Below are 22,665 nucleotides of genomic sequence, written 5' to 3'. Positions count from 1 at the left end.
ACACCTTTGGTTTATCAGTCATTCTTTACATATATGAACTGCACTTACTCTGTGTTCTACAAAGAATCTGTGCATGTTGGTTTTCACTTTTAGGTAGTACCAACATATAAACATGCAGAACATCCTAAACCAATGGCAAGATTTTTAGGAAAGAAGACATAATTGGCAAAATTCATTAAATGTATGACAGCTCCAGCTAGTTTATTTCATCAGCATTAATAAATGCCTTGCATTTTCCTTAGTAAGCCATGAAACTTCATTTCAGTAATGGTTAGTTACCAGATGCTGATGACAGTTTTATCTCCTTTAGGGAATTTTCCCCTTACTAGATTCTCCTAAGAAAAAGGATGTGAAATGTCCAGAAATAGTTCCTTTCTAAATATAATTTCACCATTTTTTAAAATAATTTTTAATATTGGTATTTAAGTTTTTTTAAGGCAATGGTGAACAAACTTAATGGTCTCTGGCAGTACCTAGTGCTTCAACAGTGCTACCTTACCATGGTGAGCACCAAGGCCCAAACTGCCCTATTTCTGGGTTATGTGGACTAAAGGAAAAAAAAAGAATTCTTAAAGGGAAAGAAACATGGAACACAGCACTCACCTCAGATGGCTTGATCCAAAGACAGTTGGAGAACTTCCATTTAGGTGTTTGGTTTTTAGATTAGGACCAAATCTGTGCAGATTAGAGATATACAGCATATACCAAAGATTGGAGCTACTTTCAGTGTAGAACATCAGGCAGTAAAGTTTGATGTTTCTGTCATCCTTTCTCTTTTCAAATCTGCACCAATACCCTCTGCCTGTCTTTGTCATATAGAGTGCAAATGCTGCAAAGATGTAACACCTGCAATACAGTCACCGGGCTTCAGAGTGGTTCCATCTCCAAAGTCTTCATTTCACTTCCAAGAGATGCACTCAGAGGAGAGTGGGACTTAGCCAAAAGTAGTTGAGAAACACAAAGAATGAAATGAGATAATACGATTTAAAACAGATTGGTCTAGAAGATAAACTGTGTTCTGATGTCAAAGCCCACAATTTCACAGAAATAGCTGAAATAAGAACTTTTGTTGTCTAACTCTGTGAATATTGACTTCTTCCAGTGTGCTGAAAGCATGGGGATTCCTTGATGATTGAATAGATAAAAGTAGTGTGTGGCATTTTGTGGCACCTGTTCTGAAAAAAATGCTGTCCCTTGACTAGGTAATACAGCAATATAAACCTGTCACAGTAGAGTGGTGCACCCATGTTACCTGCATGCTTATGGGCTGAGTCATAACTTATGTAATGTGTTTATGTCCATGCAACGTCGTATTAATACAATCAGTCAGCCTCAGCTTGAGCCCAAATAACCACTTGAAGGCAGTGAGGAGACACAGGGAAAATAGGGAAATAGCTAAGAAATCTCTGAATGCTGGGTACTCAAGAGCTCTATTTATCTGCAGTGCTAAAGTGAACAAATAAATAGATTTTAAGTAATAGTTAAAACCTCTTGATATTTGAATGCAGAAAGGGATCAAATGCTATGGGCAAAAAAGTGATATTTATGTACAGTCTCTTTGGTAGAATCATACTACAAAGTAAAATTATTTTTACATATCACAACACATTGAGGCAGCTGTGGACACAAAAGTAAACAGAAACCTATGTTGCTTTTTGGAAGTAAAAAATAATAATCTCCTACTCGTTGTTTTATCGTATCTGTGATTGGTATAAGCCCAGGACAGAAACCAAAATGGAAAAATCTAAGAAATGCTTTCTTCGTGATGCCTCCAATACTGATGAATCCACGAAAGAAATTTCTGCAAGAAATCTCTCTGAAATGGCGTGCTCTTGTTAATGTCATCAGACAAAATCCTAATTACGAGGAAGATGTCTCCCTCATTGGAAAGTACGCCCCGTCGTACATCAGTGCTTACCATTTGGTTGAACTGACGTTAGGAGTTACATGATCATAGTGCATCCTGGGAAATGTAACCCAACTATGAAGTCCAAGAGAGAGGGTATGCAGAAATAAGAGACTTTAAAGATAACTACCGTGATGCATGGTAACATGGTAACGTTTCAGGGGAAAAGAAATTACCGCTTAGCTGAGCCAAAATTTGATTTTTGATTCAACAAGCTAAAAGGAAATATTTTGATTTGGGAATGTCAAAACATTTCCATTTGATCAGATACATGAAAATTAAATTTACTGAACAAAATGTTCTTAACTATTTCCATAGTAATTTTTTTTTACTGTAGTTAGCTTTGATAGATATGAGTAGAGAAAGAATTCAAACTACTAGAGTTTCTCATTACATAAACCCAGTCTTTTTTACCAATATACATATTCATAAAAAGGTTTTTTGTTTGTTTGTATTTTAATCAGGTTTATCTTCTTCATAGGTTTATCTTCTTCATTCAGATAAATGTTATCAACTTATTTTCATATTTTTGCTATTGTTATCAAACAAAAGAAATTGAATCTAAAAATAAGGAAACAAAAGAATTATACAGAGCTTACTTTCAACATGAACTTGACCTGATTTACCAGAATATTGCAAGTAAATGTAAAATTATTTTTAGAAAGGTATATGACAAATTTTGATACAACAAAGGAAAAAAAATCTTAAACTTTCATTCTCCTGCATGTAAAGGGAAGATGTCCAAATTGCACAATACTCTCATTTTCTCAATACCCTTTCATACCCTTAAGCTTCTCAACATCTATACTGAAAGCATGCTGCAGTGATCATTACTTCCAGCTATAATTAATGCATTGTAATCATTCCTATGTAGATGTGGGAAATTTATTTGAATACATTGTTAGAGTCTGTAGCTGAGGGATTTTTGCTTTTAAAACTCTGTTAAAGAAAAAAACCAATGAACTGGAAGAGCGACTTATCTCCAGTATATGCTCAGTCTTCTGCCTTCAGGGACTCCCAGCAACCAAAGCAGAGCATTGTCTGGAGCGCAGTGAGGATCTGGGACTCTCACCTTTGGACCTTTGGCAATTTGCTCCGAGCTTTCTAAACCGTTTGCCTCAGCTGCTTGCTACAGACTATATAAATGGAGGTCCAAGTCAGAAGGCTCATTCTCCCTCTGAGGCGGTAGGGAAGAGGTGAAGAGAGGAGGGAAGGAAAAACAGAGGAAAAGAAAGAGCAGCAAGAGGGTTCGGGGCTCACCATGGGCCCTGTGCAGCTCTTGCTGCTCTTGCTGCTGCTCAGCAGTGGTGTTCTCACACGTAAGTACTGCCTTTTATGATAGTGCTTTTTGCTGCTTTATTTATGAACCCGTTAAAACAACAATAATGCAAAAATCAACAGGACAATGGCTTATAGAATTAGGGTAAGTGTGGCAAAGATACCATCTCTTCCCTTTGTAGGACTGGGCAATCATAGGAGGATCCCTACGTAGAAAAAGTCACAAATGTCGCCTGGTGTCTTTTGATCAGATTTAATGTATTTTGCAACTTGTAAGGAATTCACATAATTTATTTTGACTTAATAGTTTTTCAGTAATGCTGTCCTTTTAAACCCCCATGGAGATGCTGTAGCTCGGAGATACCATATAGACTTGTCCCAGCTGTTGCTAGCCTATTTTGTGGCAAATGTGAAGACAGAGAGCAATAAAGCAAAATGTATTTGGCTGGCAATACTGACATTTGAAATACAATTTTGTGTTAAAGTGACGTAGTCATCAGTAGTAGTAGTAAAAGAAGCAGGCCAGTAAAGTTTTTTTTCCTATGATTAGAAAAGACAGCCTAGATCAATATGGTGCTGTGGATAGTGAGCTATCCTTGCTTCCCAAGAAGTGGCTTTTTAGAAGCCGACACTGTCGTGTTACTTAAGACTTCAGGAACCTTAAGGAGGAAAGTGAGTTTGGAGCCAATTATGCAGGTCTGGTTTTATATGCAGATCGAATTCATCATAAATACACCTTTCTTGAACCAATATTCTGTTGTTCACTGATGTTGTACAATTTTAAAGGATGCACTTGTTTCTAATGGTTATTAATAATGTTATATACTGTTACTATTGTAATAGTAATAGTAGTATTACTGTTGCTATTGCTGTTACTGTAACTAATGTTACACTCTATTTCTATAGAGTGGTCAACCTTAGAATTCCCAGAATGAAAACTTGGAACGTGTGCAGAGAATATTGTGAAAAGTGCTGGCATTCACATGTGATATCCCAAAGAATGACATACCATCAAATGAATGCAGCAAATTTACTAGATTATATTTTATTTTATTTATTTTATTTTATTTTATTTTAAATAGAGTCGTATGGGACATACTAAAACAGATTGGAGCAAATGATTCTTCTTAACTTGAATAGGCTTCCAATCAGTGTTCTTTTCCTCCAAAGAATGAACTCTCAATATTCAGAAAAGATTTAATAGCAGGGAATTGTAGTATTAATCATCAAAGTTGTCCTTTTTTAAATGTATAAAAAGCAAAATATAGCCCTTCATCCATTATGCGGTATTTTTGTGTGCTCAAATAGACTGAAATTTTAAACAAATCTGTGTTATATGGTACATTTCATGTGTCTACTTCTACATTTTGTGCCCATCATTTATAAACTTTCTATTTCACGTAACATAGGCCTTTTAAAAATACTTGTTAACCTAGAATCTGATCCTTCTCAGTTTAAATCAAAGTAATTTAATTTAGTGACTCAAAGATCCTATTCTGGTATCTTAGTTCACAATATCAAGGCAACTACTGTAACTCCCTTTAGATTTGACTCTGTACTGTCAATGTTAATAGTAGCTTTGTTTTTTACATCAGTGTGCCATACTACACCAAAAGTTGGTATGAATTAAAAAGGTCTTGCAATGAAAATGTAGTATTTCCATTTATATTTCCATAGCCCTTGTTTTATAGCTATGAACTGCTTTTCCAGCTTTTAATTCTTGGTTTTATTCTTTGCAGAAGAAGAAACGCCTGAAAGTGGAAATCCAGGATGTTCAAGTAACCGATTTCTTGCATCTGCTTTTGTTATCTTATGTCGCTATATTTACTGAATACATCTTTCAAAGCTTGACTTTTCCTATTCCATAAATCTCTTCCTCTGAAATAACTGAAACAAAAGTGATGGCAATATTCTGAAGTCTTTATTGCCATTTATTTTAGGTATTTAATTATCCATAAGGCTTGGCTCAAAGAATTTCAAAAGTTTTCTAAGATCGGAGAAGCTGAGATTAAGTTTCTAAACTTTTAAAAAGCTCCCATTAAGAAACTACTTTCCATTGTTTTGTTGATTTCTTAATTGTCAGGTGCAAATTCCTTAATCTAGAAATCCCTGTTTATAAGATGTGAAGCTTTAGCAGTGAGGTTATGTATATTACACTTTACCGTGGGCTGAATCTCACTTCTCATTTACCCTTCACAGTGGCTGCTAAAGCCACAGAATTGCACCTGGCTATCTAACTAAATACCTGTAGAATAAATCATCAACTCTGTCAGCAAGGACAGCAATTTCTTTAAACAAGTCAAGACTCAGGAAATGCTGACTTTATGCCCTCTCTTTATAATGAACTCTGACTGGCCCTGACTGCTTGGTTAGATACATAATGTTCCACCATAGGGTCAAAGTACCGAATGAGTTGTTTTGTTCTTTGTCCCTTTGGATCTTCAGGGGTTTTTTCCCTTGTTGGATGCTTTAGCACCATCTCCAGGCAATTGGGTTTATTTCAGCTGCCTGAACCAACTCAAAGACTTCTGGGCTTCATTGCCAATTTCTTGTGTATTTTTGATACAATAAATTATTTGGTATTTGCATTTCTAATCTTATCATTTCCCTATTCCTTTTCCATTTATTTCTGTTTAAAAGCAGGAAATGAAGCAATAATTAGTCTTTTGGCTTTAGCATAGTAGATACTGGTGTTGCAAAAATTTCTGAGAATGTACAGTTAAGCAGTGTTATAGTCCAGGATAGCCAAAAATGACAGGGATAGTGTTGAATTTTTTTATAGCAGTTAATTTTAAGGTTAATTAGATAATTCCGTTTTCAAATGTTTCTAAGGTGCTGATTACTGTATGATAGCTAGTAGTAATTCCAATAATTCTGTTTAGCAACTACATGAAAGTAATCTCAGTTAAAACACTATTAAAGTGTGTAATGCTTATAACAGTGATAGTCCAAGGAGGAAATACGAGATTTATAGTACTATTCTGTTCTCCTCTCTAAGTATGCAATTCTGTGACGTATAGGGCAAGGTAACATTGCCATTGGCCTCTGACATAAATATTTTATAAAAGAAGAGGAGTAAGCTACATTCATGGCAGGTATAGGCAGGCAAAATCATACAGATTTGATGGTGGGTATGTGGGTTTACACTGAGATGACTTTACCTTTTTTTTTCTATAAAAGTAGATGAGGATTCTAATATGTTCTGACAGTCACAAATAACCACAGAGGAGCAATTTAGAAAATTGCTTTTCGCTCAGCATCACAACAACGTCACAATCCCAGTCTAAACAGAGGGAACAGTAACTTCTGGTTCAGATAGATCTAAACTGCTCTAACACAGTCACTTAAAATACCTGATCGTCATATGTTTAGTTTAAAATGATGCCTGCAGTTATAATGGGAGTGAATTGTAATTGAGGACATTGTTTGGCCTACATTGTGCATTCCAGACACCAAAAGAAGATCTTGCATCCCTGTATTTGACACTGAGACAATTTTTTTTTTTCTTTGTGTCTCTATTACCACATTCATTCCTGTTTGTAGGGTTTAAAATTACAGATGAATTGCCTCTGAAAGCAACAGGGACAGATTAAACACAGGTGAAATTCATCCCTTTGAGGAAGGCCATTAGGTTTTGAGGCTTCCTTTGATAAAAAGAGAAACACCTCTGCAAATACTTCCTCCTGCCTTATTCTTACTCATAGCTTAGTGCTTTTGCCTTCTTCTGGATGCTTTTCATATAACTAAAGTTTATCTCCATTAAAAAGAGTCTACTCTAGTAAAATGTGCTGATCTAATAAGTGAATTAGAGCAGATTGTGTTTCAGGAGAGTCTGGGGCAGAAAGATACTCTGTAGAGTCAGGTGAAATGGTATTGAGGAATGCTGGTTTTGGTGTTCTGTCTCTTTCTGTGTTTATTTGCTTTCAGTCTTAGTCATGTGACTCAGATAAAGCAGCTCCTTGCATTTGAATTATGACGGAAAAATCTGAGCTGAAAGGAGTCATTTTATTACCAATTTGAAAACTACCATTTGATTGGTTTAATTTAGAAGCAATAGGGTCATTTTTAAAACAGTTCCACATCTTAAGTTTTCTTCCATTTTTGTCATTAACTTTAATGGGGCTAAGGCTGAAGGCCAGATGGGGTCATAGTGTCAGATCTCATCAAACAGCGCAGTGGACCCCAAAAACTTATGCTTCCCCCACAAGTTTTGTCTTATGCTTCTCAAAGTATCCAGCTGACATGAAGGCACTACTTCTTTGTTTGAAAGCTATTCTGTAAAAGGAAATAGCGGGAGGGTCCTCATGCTTCCTTTATATGTGGCATTCATTTCAGTTACACAACACTAAGCGTATATTGTAAGGATCTACATATGCATATCCTATCCAAGTCATAAAAGCACTCTTGTTTTCCCAATTGCAGAAGATGCAACCAGATTTAAACATCTCAGAAAATATGTTTACTTATATGAAGCAGAAACATCAAATGGGATCACGGGAACAGCAGATTCTCGAAGCGGTTCAAAGATCACTTGCAAGGTAGGGAAAGAGGAGTAAATACAAGCGATTGGGACTGTATACTGAATAACATGGGAGCTGGCAGCTGGGGAGCATCCTTCAATGTTTTTCCAAACAAGATCATTCTTTTGAAAGGCACGTGTTGAGAGTCCTGAAGACTAAGCCCTCCCTGTCCTAGACAGAAGGCACTGAGGATGGCAGAAGTCCTTCATACCACTGTGCCAGTGCATTTCAATCCTGATCTGGCTGTACTTTTACATGAGAGGGGGGAAGACTCGGTAGTTCAGTTTTCCTTAGCTCCCAGGCCGAGTCTACCAATGGCCATCAAACAATTCTAGAATTTGAACTAAAACAACTCATTGATGCCATGAAGACCACTTGATAGCCTGTTGATGGTAACAGTCAAGCCAGCATCAGGGCTGTAGGAGTAAAAGGTCCCGTAGGCCATTAAACTACCCAATGTCCCTCCATCTTGCCCAAAACTTTCACTTTGTGGTTTTTTTTCTGAAATGGAGTAACTGGGGAAAATACGTTTTATTTAGCACACACTGTTCTGACAGTCTAAACATTGATCAGTGTAATGATGACTCAATCAGTTTTCATACAGTTTTTCTAGTACTATAAATTTTCAGAACCTAAGTTGCTTGTTTAGGTGTATATATCAGGGCTGTAGGAGTAAAAGGTCCCGTAGGCCATTAAACTACCCAATGTCCCTCCATCTTGCCCAAAACTTTCACTTTGTGGTTTTTTTTCTGAAATGGAGTAACTGGGGAAAATACGTTTTATTTAGCACACACTGTTCTGACAGTCTAAACATTGATCAGTGTAATGATGACTCAATCAGTTTTCATACAGTTTTTCTAGTACTATAAATTTTCAGAACCTAAGTTGCTTGTTTATGGTGTATATAGTATACTCCATGCCATTAGCCAAGCAAACACCTGCTTTCATATCTTCTCCCTGGTTACCTTGAGCTATTTAGAGTACTTTGGAATCTTTCCCAACAGCTGCTAGCAGGGTGATTCTGACACTTTACAAAACCCAAGGAATACCATATTATCAAAACTGTAACTGGATGATCCTGGAAACTTGATAATGAAAAAAGGATAAACACATCATATTTGTGTTTTCAGGTTGAACTGGAGGTACCACAGCTGTGCCACTTCATCCTGAGGACAATGCATTGCTCCCTGAGGGAGACATTTGGTGTTGACACTGAGGGAAGGGCCATGCTGAAAAAGTCAAAGAACTCTGAGGACTTTGCAAATGCCATGTCCAAGTAAGCAATATCAATTATCATCAATACTTGTAGCCTTAACATGGAACAGGCTGCAATGTTACAGTCCACCCTGACTGTTTTTCCAGGTATAGAACACATTTCATGATAATCATGGTAGATTTATAAGCTGGTTCCACAGCAAAACTCTCCCTGATATAATTTAGGGTTAACTTGGCCCAGCTCTCAACTGCTAGTAGGGAAGGTTTTTTTCCATCCAGAATTTTCACCTGGAATGTTTTTGTCATTTATATCATCTACATCAGGAAACTGTTGGGTAGTCCCCTAAAAGATTACTGCAAGTGGAATATTCCTTCTTGTAAGCAAATTCTCAAATGGCTGAGTGCAGCCATTTTAAGATAATTTTCCTTTGCTGACATGGTACAAAGACTGTGCAATAGAAAGGCATTTGAGACTGAAGTCCAGATTTCCTATCATGACCTTCAATGACCTAGGCAGCTTATCTTTTCCTTACTTATCTGCTTTTGTAACTTATTGCTGCTACTCCCTCCACCCAACTAGTCTCTAGTGCTTGTCAGTGCATGTTTTACTTGTGTACCTTCATGCTTGTTTCAATGCCTCAGTATCCACTCCATCTTGTTTCACAAGCCATAGATCTCAAAACAACTTGAGACAGTGTTAAAATATGTTTTTCAGAAAACAATCAAGGTTTTATTTAAAGACTGCAACTAGTAGAGTATTGTTCCCATTGTTTTGTAGCCTATTGCAGTAGTTAATAATTACCTCATTCTAAAAATTTACTTATCTCCTCTCGGAATTTGTGCAATTCCAACTTCCGGCCATTGCTCTTGATGTTTGCTTGTCCTTAGATGACGTAGTCTGGTGATATCAGAATGTGCTTTGTTAGAATTTTGCTGCTTTAATAGCAATACTCTCTAATAGTAACAAGAGTGAATAGTATATAATAATAGACCAAGACAAAAATGATGCTTTAGCTGTAGCCCAGCAGTTTATTGATAACAAGTTCTTCACTGGATGGCTTTAACATGATTTCATACTAATGTTGTGGTTTTCTGGGGCAGGCATGAGCTAAAATTCAGCGTTCAGGATGGAACAAAAGTCAAGCTGTATCCAGAGAAGGATGAACCTCTGAATGTACTGAATCTCAAGAGAGGGATCATCTCAGCTCTACTTGTGCCAACAGAAACAGTAGAAAATGTAAAAACAATTTCAATGGTAGGTGTTTTGAAAGCATTCACTTTATTTCCTTAACAAATGGAAGAAACCTCACCTAGTAGAGTTACTCCTGAACATCATTTTCAAAAGACCTGGAAATTCAGATGAGAAAGGGTGCCTTTCAGCTAGATCAGAATATGTCTGACAGCATGAACGAAGACACTGATTTCTTTCTTCTTTTCAGGATACTGTGTATGGAAAGTGTGACAGTGAAGTTGAATTCAAATCTAGAAAAGGAAATGTTGCAGAAGATATTTCAATTAACAGGGACCTGAAAGCCTGTGACAACTTCCGTCCCATCAGAGATTATGTCAGCCCTATTGCCATTGTAAAGGGACTAGTAAGTATACCATTAAAAATTATATGATATAACATTCTTCACTACATCACTTAATAAACAATTACTACCACAACTAAATTTTGTGTTTATCTTATAAAAGCTTAAATAGGTTTTCTGCACCCTTGCATTAGATCAGACTGTGGTTTTGTTGGCAGTCAATAGAGAAAAACAGATGCAGAGAAAGAGTGTAATTACCTTCTTTCATGTTCTTCTCATTATTTTTTAAAGGAGTTCATTTCATGGATGGAGTTAGTACTATTGATTACACGTTAACTTATCAGATTATATCCAAATTTTTTGTGGGTCAAAATTTTCAACATTCCAATTTCATGTAAAGCACGTAGTCCACCAAAACCCTGACGTGTATATGATGTGCAGGAGGAGAGGGCTCTGAGTGCCCAAAGTAAATGGTTTGATATGCTGTTCAGGCTACCTGTTAATCCACAATGATCAAATGCAATTACTTGCATGAATATTGGCAGATTTCTTCCTGTATCATGGCATCTGTGCTTTTGTGTGTTTTCCCTCAAAAAAAAAAAAATAGTTAGGATTTCATATCATGCTAAAAACATATTTTATAATTTCTGCCACTTCTACAGCTTGTTGTAGAAATCTTTAAAATTTGTGCAATAAGACTGAAATTACAAAAAGCATCAGCTGTTACGAGGGGCCTGAACTACTCTAAAAATTACAGACTGGTTTCTATGAAGGAGTCCTTTGTTGTAGGCAGCAGGGGATCAATCATGAAGTAACTACTAAGCCAAACACCTCAATAAGGCCTGAGGGAAAATTTCAGTGGGATTTTTGCCTGTGAAGAGACTTAAATTGGTACCGGCACAATTTTGTCTTTGTGTGAGAATGATTCCAGTTATGCACCTTTGTTTCCAATATGCTGTAACTGTTAATATTACAGTAAAACTGTGGCAGCCTTTAAAACTGTATCTGTTTCCTATACCATTCAGTAAAATTACTGCCAAACTATTTATTTTACAGAACATCCCATTATCTACCCTTCTAAGGAGCACTCAATTCTGTCATTACAATATTGATGCAAAGAAAAGGCATATAAGAGATGCTGTCTGCAGTGAAAAACACCTGTTTCTGCCTTCCTCATACAAGTAGGTTGCTCACTATTTATCATTACCCTTTATTTATAAATATACATTTTAAATAGTGATGTATCACATTCTGCCCTGACTTCATCCCCAAATATGCATTTTGTTCTCAGGAAGGCATGGCGAGACCCCTCAAAGGTACTTAGACTCAGCTAAAGCACTGAATTTTTCTTTGTTTGCTAGAAATCGCTATGGTGTGATGACGGAGGTCAACCAGACACTGAAGCTTGAAGATACCCCAAAGATCAATAACAGAAATTTTGATGGAGGTATAGCTACAATTCTCAATAATACAAATACAGGGACAAAATACAAATACAGATTACATACAGGGACATTTTTTTTTTAAACGGTGAATTAATTAAAGACGCAGTTGAGGAGACCAAAACAATTCATAATTTTTAATGAAAATTGATCAATTTAGTCAGGAAAAAGGTTGGGGTATAAAATGGGAAAACCTGAAAAGTTTAAAAACACTGTAATTTTAAATAATCTTTGTCTTTTCATTTTAATTTTGAAATTATTCTATCTAATTAAAAATTTATACTTTGCTTGCAAAATAAGTTTAATCTTATTGGAAATTAGTTTAATGAACCCTTTCTAGCTAACCATAATTTCTTATGCAACTTTTAGCTTCAGCTGCCAAATGTAAACAGTCCATGATTACTATATATTTGGTTCTGAAACACACTTTTTTGACATGCTGTTGTTATTCCTAGTTATAACATATTTCTCCTAACATATATTTATTAAAAGTTGCAAAAGCAAACTATGCTAATATAAAAGGTGTTAAGGCATCATCTTCATGAAAATTTAAAAGAATTTATGCAAATAGGTATTATTCAACTTTTGGGAGAATTACATTTAAATTCCACTCCATTATTCTTAGAAACCCTTTAGCTGTTAAACTTCAACAGTTATCATATAAAATAATCTACAGAGTTTATATTTATACTGAATGTATGACAGAAGATAAAAATTAACATCGCTGCTTGATAAAGACATAAAGAATGCTATTTTTTTAATTGCTAGATGAACTGGAAGAGAAGGGACTTGCACTGGAAAGTACAGATGCCAAATTTCCCAGGCAGGGGGACTCTGTTCTGAAAACCCTTCAGGAACTGCAGAAACTTACAGCCTCCCAGCAGAACCAGCAGAGAGCAAGACTCTTTTACAAGTTTGTTTCTGGACTTAGAAGTTTACATAACACCACTCTTGGCTCCCTTGTACCAAAGATGATGGAAACTTCAAGGTATGTTACAACAGTTCATTGTGCAAGTACACCACAAGTCGATGTCATAGCAAATCCATTCTAAAGTTGATGATTTGCTGCAAGTGGTTCTAAATTAGAGGTTAATTAGATGTAAAGAGTGTCTTTCAGAAAGATAAGTATCATCAGAATTATCTAGAGAGAGAAATAAAGAAGAGAGAGTAAAACCTGTGGATTTCACATTTTTCCATCAGAAATGCTCTGTTGTTAATTGGAACTTGAATATTAAATATATGAGAACAGTATAAGAATTCAAATAAACCTGAAAGTTCTAGCCTTCTATGAAGAACTAATATTGTTTTGATCATTCCCCCATCAAATCTTCCAAACTTATTGGTGAAGCTGAACTATAAATTAGAGTATAACACAGCCCAGTACAGGTTTTTTCTCCCCACCACCATCCCAAGCGTGTATGCCAGATGCAATCCTGTGGATATGTTACTATAGCCAAATATCTTTCATGAAGTTTTGCTCAAGGACAATGACTGTAATTCCAAACTCCCAAGTCTGACTTATAGCAAAGAACACGGTTTTGAAAGTGAGATTTTTGGATACATGGAAGGGCGTAATTCTTTGGTCTGAGCCTGCCCTCCACTCCCCACCCTTACTCTTCTGTCCTAGCTGGACTTGAGTCAATTTATGCATACTTTATGTCCTCAGTCTGTAGAGGGACTAGAGCCCCAGTCTGGTTCAATATATTCTATTATAATACTTAAAGTTGTGGGAAAGTCTGTTGTGGAGAAAAAAAAGATATGTCTGTGTAATGATAGTATTGTTAATACTTTCTTGTTGTTCATAGCTAATCATGTTATTAGCATAACTTGTAAAACTAAGGAGCTAAAACGAAGGAGCTTCTTTTTGAAGCAATTGTGTGATTTGTTTCCAGTCACGCATAAGCATATGTCATTTATATTCAAACACCTTAATAAACCCGTCAAATGTTTATTTCAAACATGCAACATGCAGCGAAAACTGCAAACAGGGAATTAATTAATCAAAGTCATCTCTCTTCCTTTCAGTTCTATCACAGTTCAGGCCCTGACTCAGTGCGGGACTCCAGAATGCTATGGTGCAGTCCTTCAAGTACTGAGAACTGGAAATGTGAATCCGCTTGTGGTAGACCTGGTCACATATACCCTGGGACTATTGCCTTCTCCAACTCCGAAAAGAATACGGGAAATTCTTAACATGGCCCAGTATCAGCCAAGTAGAGCTTCTTTTTACGGCTTGAGTCATTCTGTTACTAAGTAAGTAATGATAGCATGCAATCGTACAAAATAACCTCAAGAAAACATTATAATGCTTAGAGTAAACCCTAAGAGTAGTCACTTTTTGAGGATTTTTTGTTATTGTCATGAATTTGCTCTTTGGGAATAAAAAAAAATAGACATTTCCCATTTTCTCCTTTCGTTTCTAATGTATTTCTCTATTTCTTTAGGTTCTACAATGAGAAGATGATTGTGACAGAGGAAATAACAGATGTTGCAGACTTCATGGTATCACTGCTTGGCACTGATTGTTCTGGGGAAGATGAACTCACATACCTCACACTTCGGGTATTTTTATTTCCTTCTTTCTTTATGCAGGCTATTATTTTAAATTGCAGCGCATATATTACTCTGCTCTTGGTGGAGAAAAAAAGTTTGTCATCTTTCTGTGTTTTCATCACTGACAGGCTATTGGAAACATGGGTGCAGTAATGGAGAAAGCTAAACCCAACCTGAAATCTTTTCTTAAGACATGTATCAGAAATGAAGCTGCATCACTTTCAGTTCAGAAAGCAGCCATCCAGGCATTCAGGAAAATGACTATCACTGAAGAGGTAAATTGGGTCACAAGAACCAGCATAAACTGTCTTCAGTTCACCTTGACTGTTCACAGAAGTTATTGAATATGCAAAAACATTCCCATTATTTCATAGTTTTTCTATCTCCCTTTTAGCTGTCTCCAGCTTTTTTAGAACTCCTTTAGTTGGTTTAGTTTCCATACACATATCTGAGAAGTTCTGCAGCCTTCTGACTTAGTGGGTGTTGCTTCTTTGAGGTGCAGTTGCTTTGTATAGATAGTCTCAGTTTAAATGGGAAGTTTGGATCGGTTCCTTTTAGAGTGTCTTAGATAGAGTTCTACTTATTTAAAAGTGGTTTTAACTAACGAATTACTCCGGGTTTAAATGGATTTAACTAAGAAAAAATCAGGTCCCTATTTTATACTGGCATTTTATTGTCATTGTTATTAATAGCACTGGTTAGATTTATGTTTACATTACAGTGACATTAAAGCATCTCCTACAGAATGGGTGTCATTATACAGAACACTTCAGCTTAGTGTAGTGAAATAGTTTCAATATCAACAAGTTTCTACTCTAAGAGATATGCTCTTGTTTCCAGACAAGGCTTAACAAGTCTTGGAGCCTGGAAATACCTGCAGCTCACATCCTCAGATTCAGTTTAATTTAAAGCATTTAATTTTTTAATTTATTATTTATTTTCAAACTATGTTTTTAATTTTCCTGCAGCAGAAGATTTTGATCACCTTCTTTTCCTAAATTGAATGATCTTTTTTCCAAAATTTGAGAATTTATCTGCAGAGCAGAACACTTCTGATTCCCAACAATCAAAACTCTGTATTCTAAACAAAAAAGTTACCTGCCAGATATAGGATAAGAAAATCAGTTTTAATAAAACCATAATTTCTATGATATTTTCTATCAAAAGAAACTTTATCAAAATAGTTTCAGTGAAACATTTTTGGTCAGTTATAGAAATAAAGTATATAGTTATGCGTTCCAGAAGAAATTACATCCTGGAAATCATTTCACCCTATATATTCCCAAAAGAGTTCAGCAGTATCATCTGGTAGCCAGCTCATCAGTGCAAACCTTTCTCTATTTATATAGGACCGTTCAGCACTTCTGAAAGCATTCCAAGAAGGGGATGCACCTACAGACAAACGTCTAGCAGCTTATCTCATACTGATGAAAAATCCTTCCCCAAGTGATCTCGCAAAGATTTTGAGAGTCCTCACAAAGGAGAAGAACGAGCAAGTGAAAAGCTTTATTGCCTCACACATTGCCAACATCCTAGACTCTGAAGAAGTAGGCATTGAAGAGTAAGTAAAATATAGTTATATACTGGTCTCCTAGGAAGAACAAAGTTCTGACCATAATTGCAGTGGTAGTTATTTAGCAGATCTTTTTTTGCTTGGTTTTTTGTTTGCTTGTTTGTTTTCTTTCTTTGAACAAGCACATCAGCTGAGTAAATCTATGGCTTTGTCAGAGCAGTGCCGGCTTACAGTCTTTACCTTAAGTCTTATTTTACTGTTAATATGTGCAGAGAGCTAGCCATTTACAATCACCTCAGTTGTATGAATGTCTGCAAGTGACACAAGAAATCCCTCAACTAAGACTAAATGGGTTTTTGGAATTTATACTGATCATATTTGCATTGCTATCCTCTTTCCTAGTCTAAAAAGCCGAGTTGAAGAAGCTCTGAAAGGAAACCAGGTTCCAACAGCCAAAGATTTCAGAAAATTGTCACAAAATTATCAGATTTCCAAAAGAGTTTCTGTACCTGGAGTCGATCCTGTCTCTGCCAAAGTAGAGGGAAATGTGGTATTTGATCCAAACGGCTATGTTCCTAAAGAGACTATGCTAAAAACCACCCTGAATGTGTATGGATTTGGCCCAAGCGATATCTTTGAGGTACAACAATTATCAAAAACTTTTGCTAGTATTCAGCTGTTTTCTTTCTCATTTCTGTTTTCTTTGAATTATTCTGAATAATGTATTGTTTTTACAAGCTTTGGGAGAGATCTAAAGATCACTATGCTTACAAGGGGACTTTCATTTGATCTCAATGGGCTTTAGAGCAAGCCATCCGTTACGTGATGTCACTTGCCACTGACTGGATGGACGACCCTGTTGGAGTTATTAAAGGCCTCAGCTAGGGTAAAATGAACCCATCTGTAACAAACTGACTTCATTACTGGCACACTGAATTACTCATAGTAGATTTTAAGTGAGATACAGCCTATGTGTAGGTTTTTTGTTGGACCTCACCACAGAGATAAAATTAGTTGTAAGACCTAGTATTCCATATCTGCCCTTAAGAATCATAGACCTGTAGGACACGCTTTAAATGCATTGTTTGTTCCCCAGAAAGTCTGTTTGTTGTAAAGCTCCAGAGAAGTGGGGAAACTGACTCAGTTATTGCATTGTCCTGTTCATTTCAGCTTAGCTTGGATGGAAAGGGGTTTGAACCAACACTGGAAGCTTTGTTTGGAGAGAAGGGATTTTTCCCAGACACTGCAAGCAAGGCCTTGTACTGGGTTGATGGCAGAGTGCCAGAGCAGGTTTCCAAGGCGCTTTTTGACTATTTTGGTTACTCCCAGGATGGCAAGCACGATCAGGTACAGCTTGAAAACATTCTCTGCGCAGCACGGCATTCCTATCTTTACACAGTAATTGCAGCACTTCCCTCTTTAGTGTGTATGAGCCTTCTCTTCTGGTAAGCTAAAATAGAAATCCTTAATGCTATTTAACAATGGTTTTTTCTTAATTGTATGTGGGAGGGGCCTTTGTCTGGAGACAAATCTGTAAGTGCATGTGCAGATTAGCTGACATTCACTAAGTAACTGTTCTAGATATATGATCTTACAGATTTCTCATAAATCTGTTCTACTACTTTCTGACTGAATTTTCAGGATGTCATGAAAGGAATAATGCTTGTCCTTGAAAAACTGATAAAAGAATTGGGCAACAAGGAAGCTCCTGAAGGAAGAGCATATCTGAGAATCCTGGGAGAAGAACTTGGGTACATGAAACTCAATGATTTCAAATTGCTGGGAAGCATGATTTTAAAGACTGTTAAAACTCTTCAGACTATTCCCGAAATGGTATGTTTCTGATGCACCAGTGTGTATTATTAATTTGGGTTTTTTCTACAAGATTTTTTTAAGATTTAGGTTGTGTTTATCTATTCTGTAAAGAATGGCTATTTGGTACCAGCATGAAAATAAAATTATTTAAAATTAAATATCCAGGTTTAGTCTGAATGACTCTGAGAAACCCATGAAGACTCCTCAATAACCAAGTGGAGTCCTCCTGGAAGATGAGTGAGAGGAAGGAAAAAGGGAAGGTTCAGATCTTATTGTATGATTGAGATATCTACTGGAACAATGCCCAAAATCTTCATGTTGGCCATTATGATATACTACTAAATTTCTAATTATGAAAATATATATTAATATTAAGCAATAATTCGTCATGTTGAAAAGAAGATGTAGTACAGTTTAGGAATATTTGGTAAAACCCTTCTTTCATTGAAGTAAAAAAACGCTTTGCCATTGACTTTGGGGAAGCCAGAATGTTACATGTTATATAAACCAATTCACCTTTGTATGTGTATGTCAAGGTAGATGATCTGTATGTATCAAGGCAGGTGATAAAATCTAGTATTTGTTTAAAGTTGAGATTTTGATAAACAGTCTTTAGTACATTTTTTGAAGCAAGAAATCTGTAGAAATTAGAGTCTGTACTCTATATGAAGTTAATTTTTGGATTATACAGTTACAATCATTCCATGATCAATTTTTAAAGTACGAAATGAACGTATTCCAAAGCATAGATTTGTTAGTGTTCATTTCCTTGTTTGATTCACAGATTGCCCAAGCCATCTCAAAAGGCGTTGACAGGGATTTCTTTGTCCACTACATGTTCATGGACAATGAGTTTGAGCTTCCAACTGGAGCAGGTTTGCAACTGAAGTTTGCCTTGTCTGGAATAACGACACCTGGGGCCAAAATAGCTATGAAGATTCATCAAAAAAGTGTAAGTCTCAACAGCTGTCTGTATTTTGTCTCCTCCTAATAATCTACAATCTCATTTAGGGATAAAACTGTAACACCAGAAGAATTTTAAAGACTACAAAATACTCTATAAATGAAAAAACTTACTTACTAGAGGTCTCCAGTTAATTTGTGGATGACATTTACATTAAAGTAAGAACTAATACATATAATAAATTAAGTATGAGACATAATAAAATTTATGAATTAAAAGTATTTTAATCACCTTTTTAAAAATAATCTTTTTAATCTCTGTTTATTTCTCTCTCCCTGCTCAAATGAGAATAGTACAAAAGCTACAGCATGTGAATTTGTTGTTCAAAGCAAACAGTTAATAAAACATTTTGATGTGGCTAATTCAAAGTGATAATTTTGATTTTCAGTTAAAAGAAATATTGAAAATTGAATTAAATGAAACATTTTTTGATCTGAAAGGAAGCATTTTAAAATTTTAACAATTAAAGAGCATGTGACACAACATTAACTATCCAGTTAAAATAAAAAAAAAATAAATTAAATATTTCCATTCTTTTTTACAGTTTTAATAACTATTTTGCTCTAATTTGGTCAATATTTTAAGTAAATTTCTCAATAGTTTCAGTTCACCTAAACTTTTAATTTTCCACCATATATACACACTATTTAAGTAAAAATTAAAAAATAAGTCCTTAAATTTAGTACTGGTTGCCTTTTAGTTACCTTTGGAATCTTTTCCAGAATTTTGCATTCTGTCCCTTCTTTCTGTAATGGCCAGCCAAAAGCTTAAAAATAAGCTGTTTTCTGTTTAGGGAAATTCAAATCTTGGATCCACTTTTTTTTTGTCAAATAGTTTGCTCATTTTTTAAAAAAATTGCTTTTTTTTTTTTTTTACAATGGAAAACTGGCTCTTGTCTTCAGATTTAAAAATACATGCGAGTAGTTCCATGTACAAAATCTTTCTGAAGCATGAGTATTTTTACATTAAAGTAGGTAAGGTTCCTTGGTGTTATCATCTTGCTGTATTTGTTACATTACAGTGACCACTTATGTGGTTCCTCTGCTTATGTGACTTATGAATCAAGTTTTTTGAATGGCAAAATCAATTATATAAAACCTACCTCTAGATTATCAAGAATATTACAATTGTTTTATAAACCCCATAAGAAGTGTATTGGGCAAATAAATACACCATTTTGTTTTTATTAAATAGATGCAAGCAGAACTCATTGCTAAACCTTCAGTAGCAATTGAGTTTGTAACGCACCTGGGAATAAACATGCCTGAATTTGCTAGGAGTGGCGTGGAGCTGAATTCTAATATATTCCATGAGTCTGGAATTGAAGCACATGTTAGTATGAAAGCTGGACAGCTGAAATTCAGCATTCCTGCTCCAAAGACTCCAACAAAGCTCCTCAGTATCAGGTAACGAGAGCTGAATGAGAACTTTCAAGGCTATATTCTTCCCTTCTCTTCCTGGTTTTTATTGTGATGGAATTGAGAGGCTAGGGCAGGCATGGGGAAATTTTCAGTTCAGAAAAATCCCAGACATTGTAAAACTGGGTTAACTTCTTTTGTAAGATAAGCACATAGCCCAGATAACTGGTGACTGGGAGTCATGGCTTACAGATTCTTTAATTTGTCACTATTTTCTGAAATTTTTGACAAGACTCTTACCATTTCTATTATTTTGTTTTCTTTCTCATAAAATTATTATAATAGCAATGCCTATTTTTAGATTGAATTTAAATGAACTACTTACATTAATTTTAGAGAGGGTAAAAGGCTCAATACACAGAATTATAATTATCAATAATAATACTTCAAATAATAAACCAATCGATCATTTAGCCACCAAATGTTATTTCATTAAGCCCCTACCTTAATAAGTGATTTTTATTCAGAAAATAACCTTGTTAATAGGACAATGTCTGAACAGCTGTCCTGGGAATAAATGGCTCACTTTTCTGTTCCAGCAATACACTACATTTGGTGTCTCCAGCCAAAACTGAAGAGATTCCACCTCTGATCGAGAACCGAGAAAGCTGGACTTCCTGCAAGCCTTTCATTGCTGGTCTAAATTTCTGCACCAAATTATTGTACTCTAATGCCAGTGCCACAGAGGCAGCTCCATATTATCCCTTGACTGGAGAATCCAGGTAAGTCATATCAGCTTCAACTATGTTTACTTTGTGTTAACTAACCTTCCCTCTTAGGGCTTAGTATGTACAGTACCATCTCACATAAAGCTCACCTTTAAAAATCTTTGAAAACAGACTAGCAGGAGCAGCACAGAAAGAGCACTATTGAGAACAATATGATTTCTTCTGTTTGTGGTCATGGACAAAATAGTTATTTACAAGACATTTGTTTACTCCTTCTTTAGGTTTGAAGTTGAAATAGTGTCCACAGGCGAAGTGAAGGAATACTCTGCAAGCGCAAACTACGATCTGCAGAGAGAGGGAAATGACCTGATAGACACCTTAAAGTTTGCTGTCCAGGCAGAAGGTAAGAATCTGAAAAAGCAATATGGTTTAGCTCAGTTTTGAACTGTGTCATTTAATGGGAAAAAGATTTGTATAAATAAATCATAATAGAATTCTTTACAGTATAAAATAGAATTTTCACACCTAAACAGACCAACACTAACTCGCATTTCGTTTCATGTATGCAATCCCAGTGCAAGATTTTCATGATCAGAGGCTGATTTTGTATCCCAAAAATGTTTCCCCATGATATAAATAAAAGTGTGATGTTGGTGAATGGAAGCAAGGAAGAGGAGAAGTTGATGGGTTCTATATAAGCAAGAGAAAAATACCGTTTCTGATGAAAAATGAAGTAAAGCATACAGATTGAGAAGAACTGCATAAACAGTAGATTTTTCAAAGGGAGAATCTGTGAGATGGCAAGCGTACGTAACACAAGTAGTAACGGGATTAGCGTTTAGAAGATTAGGAGAAAAAAGACAAAACAGTTTCTGATTCAGACTCATCAAAGGTTGCGTTAGATCTTCAGGGTCATATAATTTCCAGTTGATCCTTTTTTATTCCCCTTTTAAGAAAAGTCCAAACAGATTCCATAGTTGCGAATAACCAAAGTACTTTATATTTTCCAGGTGTAAAGCAGCATGAGGCCACACTGACCTTCAGGTACAACAGAGACAGAAAGATTTTGACCAGTGATGTCCACATTCCAGATGTTGATGTTGACTTTGGTACAAACTTCAGAATTGCTGATGAATCCATTCCTGGGAAGAAAGCATATACCTTTGTCTTAGACTTTAACAACAAGAAGATTTCTGAAGTTACTCTTACTGGCCAGATAAGGTAACTCAGAAAACCACTTAGACTTTTACAGGTACCTTTGAATAAGATAGCTGAAGGTTTTATTGAAGGTAGAAAATTTTGGGAAATTTTATCCCTTTTAAAGAAAATTGCTTCTATATGGAGACATATAAACTTGTCATTCTAACCCTCTTTAAAAACCCTTGAAGTATTTTATTTGTAATCCATCATGTATACATCAAATAAATACATCTAATACACCAACTGATCTTTCCTACTATGTGTATACATATAATTTGTATTACAAGTTCCTTGAGCTAGTTCTTCCATGTTTGCACACACATGACTACAAGAATGACATTGTACTAGTGTTATTGCAGGTGCGATAATCCAAGGATATAAACAAGGCAAGGTTTGTTCAGAGAGGTATTATCTTTTACTGGATATGTTTGGCTCTAAAAAAAGTTATTACATCTCCCCATGAAGAAATCTAATGGCACTCAATAAGCAACAAAACCAAAAATAACTGAGAGCTTCCTGTAAAAATTCCCACGCTTCACGATGAGAATATTTCCGGGAACATCTACAGGGGAGCTAACAAAAATGTTCAGCCTGCCAGGGTTTCTAAAATTGTCTGCCTCACAAGCCCATGGTGAAATGAG

At 35.7% G+C, this 22,665-nt stretch overlaps 1 protein-coding gene across 1 annotated transcript in view; it reads left to right on the top strand.

Moving 5' to 3' along the window:
• The first annotated feature begins 3,081 nt into the window (after positions 1–3,081).
• APOB (apolipoprotein B) overlaps positions 3,082–22,665 on the top strand; it is a 38,695-nt gene continuing 19,111 nt past the window's right edge. Inside the window, exons 1-21 of the mRNA XM_009280507.1 lie at positions 3,082–3,225; positions 4,924–4,962; positions 7,607–7,722; positions 8,835–8,980; positions 10,021–10,174; positions 10,359–10,514; positions 11,508–11,632; positions 11,813–11,898; positions 12,662–12,881; positions 13,919–14,146; positions 14,338–14,455; positions 14,575–14,721; positions 15,796–16,007; positions 16,362–16,599; positions 17,130–17,306; positions 17,601–17,792; positions 18,559–18,726; positions 19,933–20,144; positions 20,696–20,878; positions 21,106–21,227; positions 21,835–22,045. Of these exons, the coding sequence (XP_009278782.1) occupies positions 3,168–3,225; positions 4,924–4,962; positions 7,607–7,722; positions 8,835–8,980; positions 10,021–10,174; positions 10,359–10,514; positions 11,508–11,632; positions 11,813–11,898; positions 12,662–12,881; positions 13,919–14,146; positions 14,338–14,455; positions 14,575–14,721; positions 15,796–16,007; positions 16,362–16,599; positions 17,130–17,306; positions 17,601–17,792; positions 18,559–18,726; positions 19,933–20,144; positions 20,696–20,878; positions 21,106–21,227; positions 21,835–22,045 (3,308 nt within the window). The 5' untranslated portion in view covers positions 3,082–3,167. The remainder of the gene's footprint in view (positions 3,226–4,923; positions 4,963–7,606; positions 7,723–8,834; positions 8,981–10,020; positions 10,175–10,358; positions 10,515–11,507; positions 11,633–11,812; positions 11,899–12,661; positions 12,882–13,918; positions 14,147–14,337; positions 14,456–14,574; positions 14,722–15,795; positions 16,008–16,361; positions 16,600–17,129; positions 17,307–17,600; positions 17,793–18,558; positions 18,727–19,932; positions 20,145–20,695; positions 20,879–21,105; positions 21,228–21,834; positions 22,046–22,665) is intronic.

This window comes from Aptenodytes forsteri, unplaced genomic scaffold (genome assembly GCF_000699145.1).
Source record: "Aptenodytes forsteri isolate BGI_AS27 unplaced genomic scaffold, ASM69914v1 Scaffold67, whole genome shotgun sequence".
Taxonomy (NCBI): domain Eukaryota; kingdom Metazoa; phylum Chordata; class Aves; order Sphenisciformes; family Spheniscidae; genus Aptenodytes; species Aptenodytes forsteri.
This window is presented reverse-complemented; position numbering and strand designations above follow the sequence as displayed.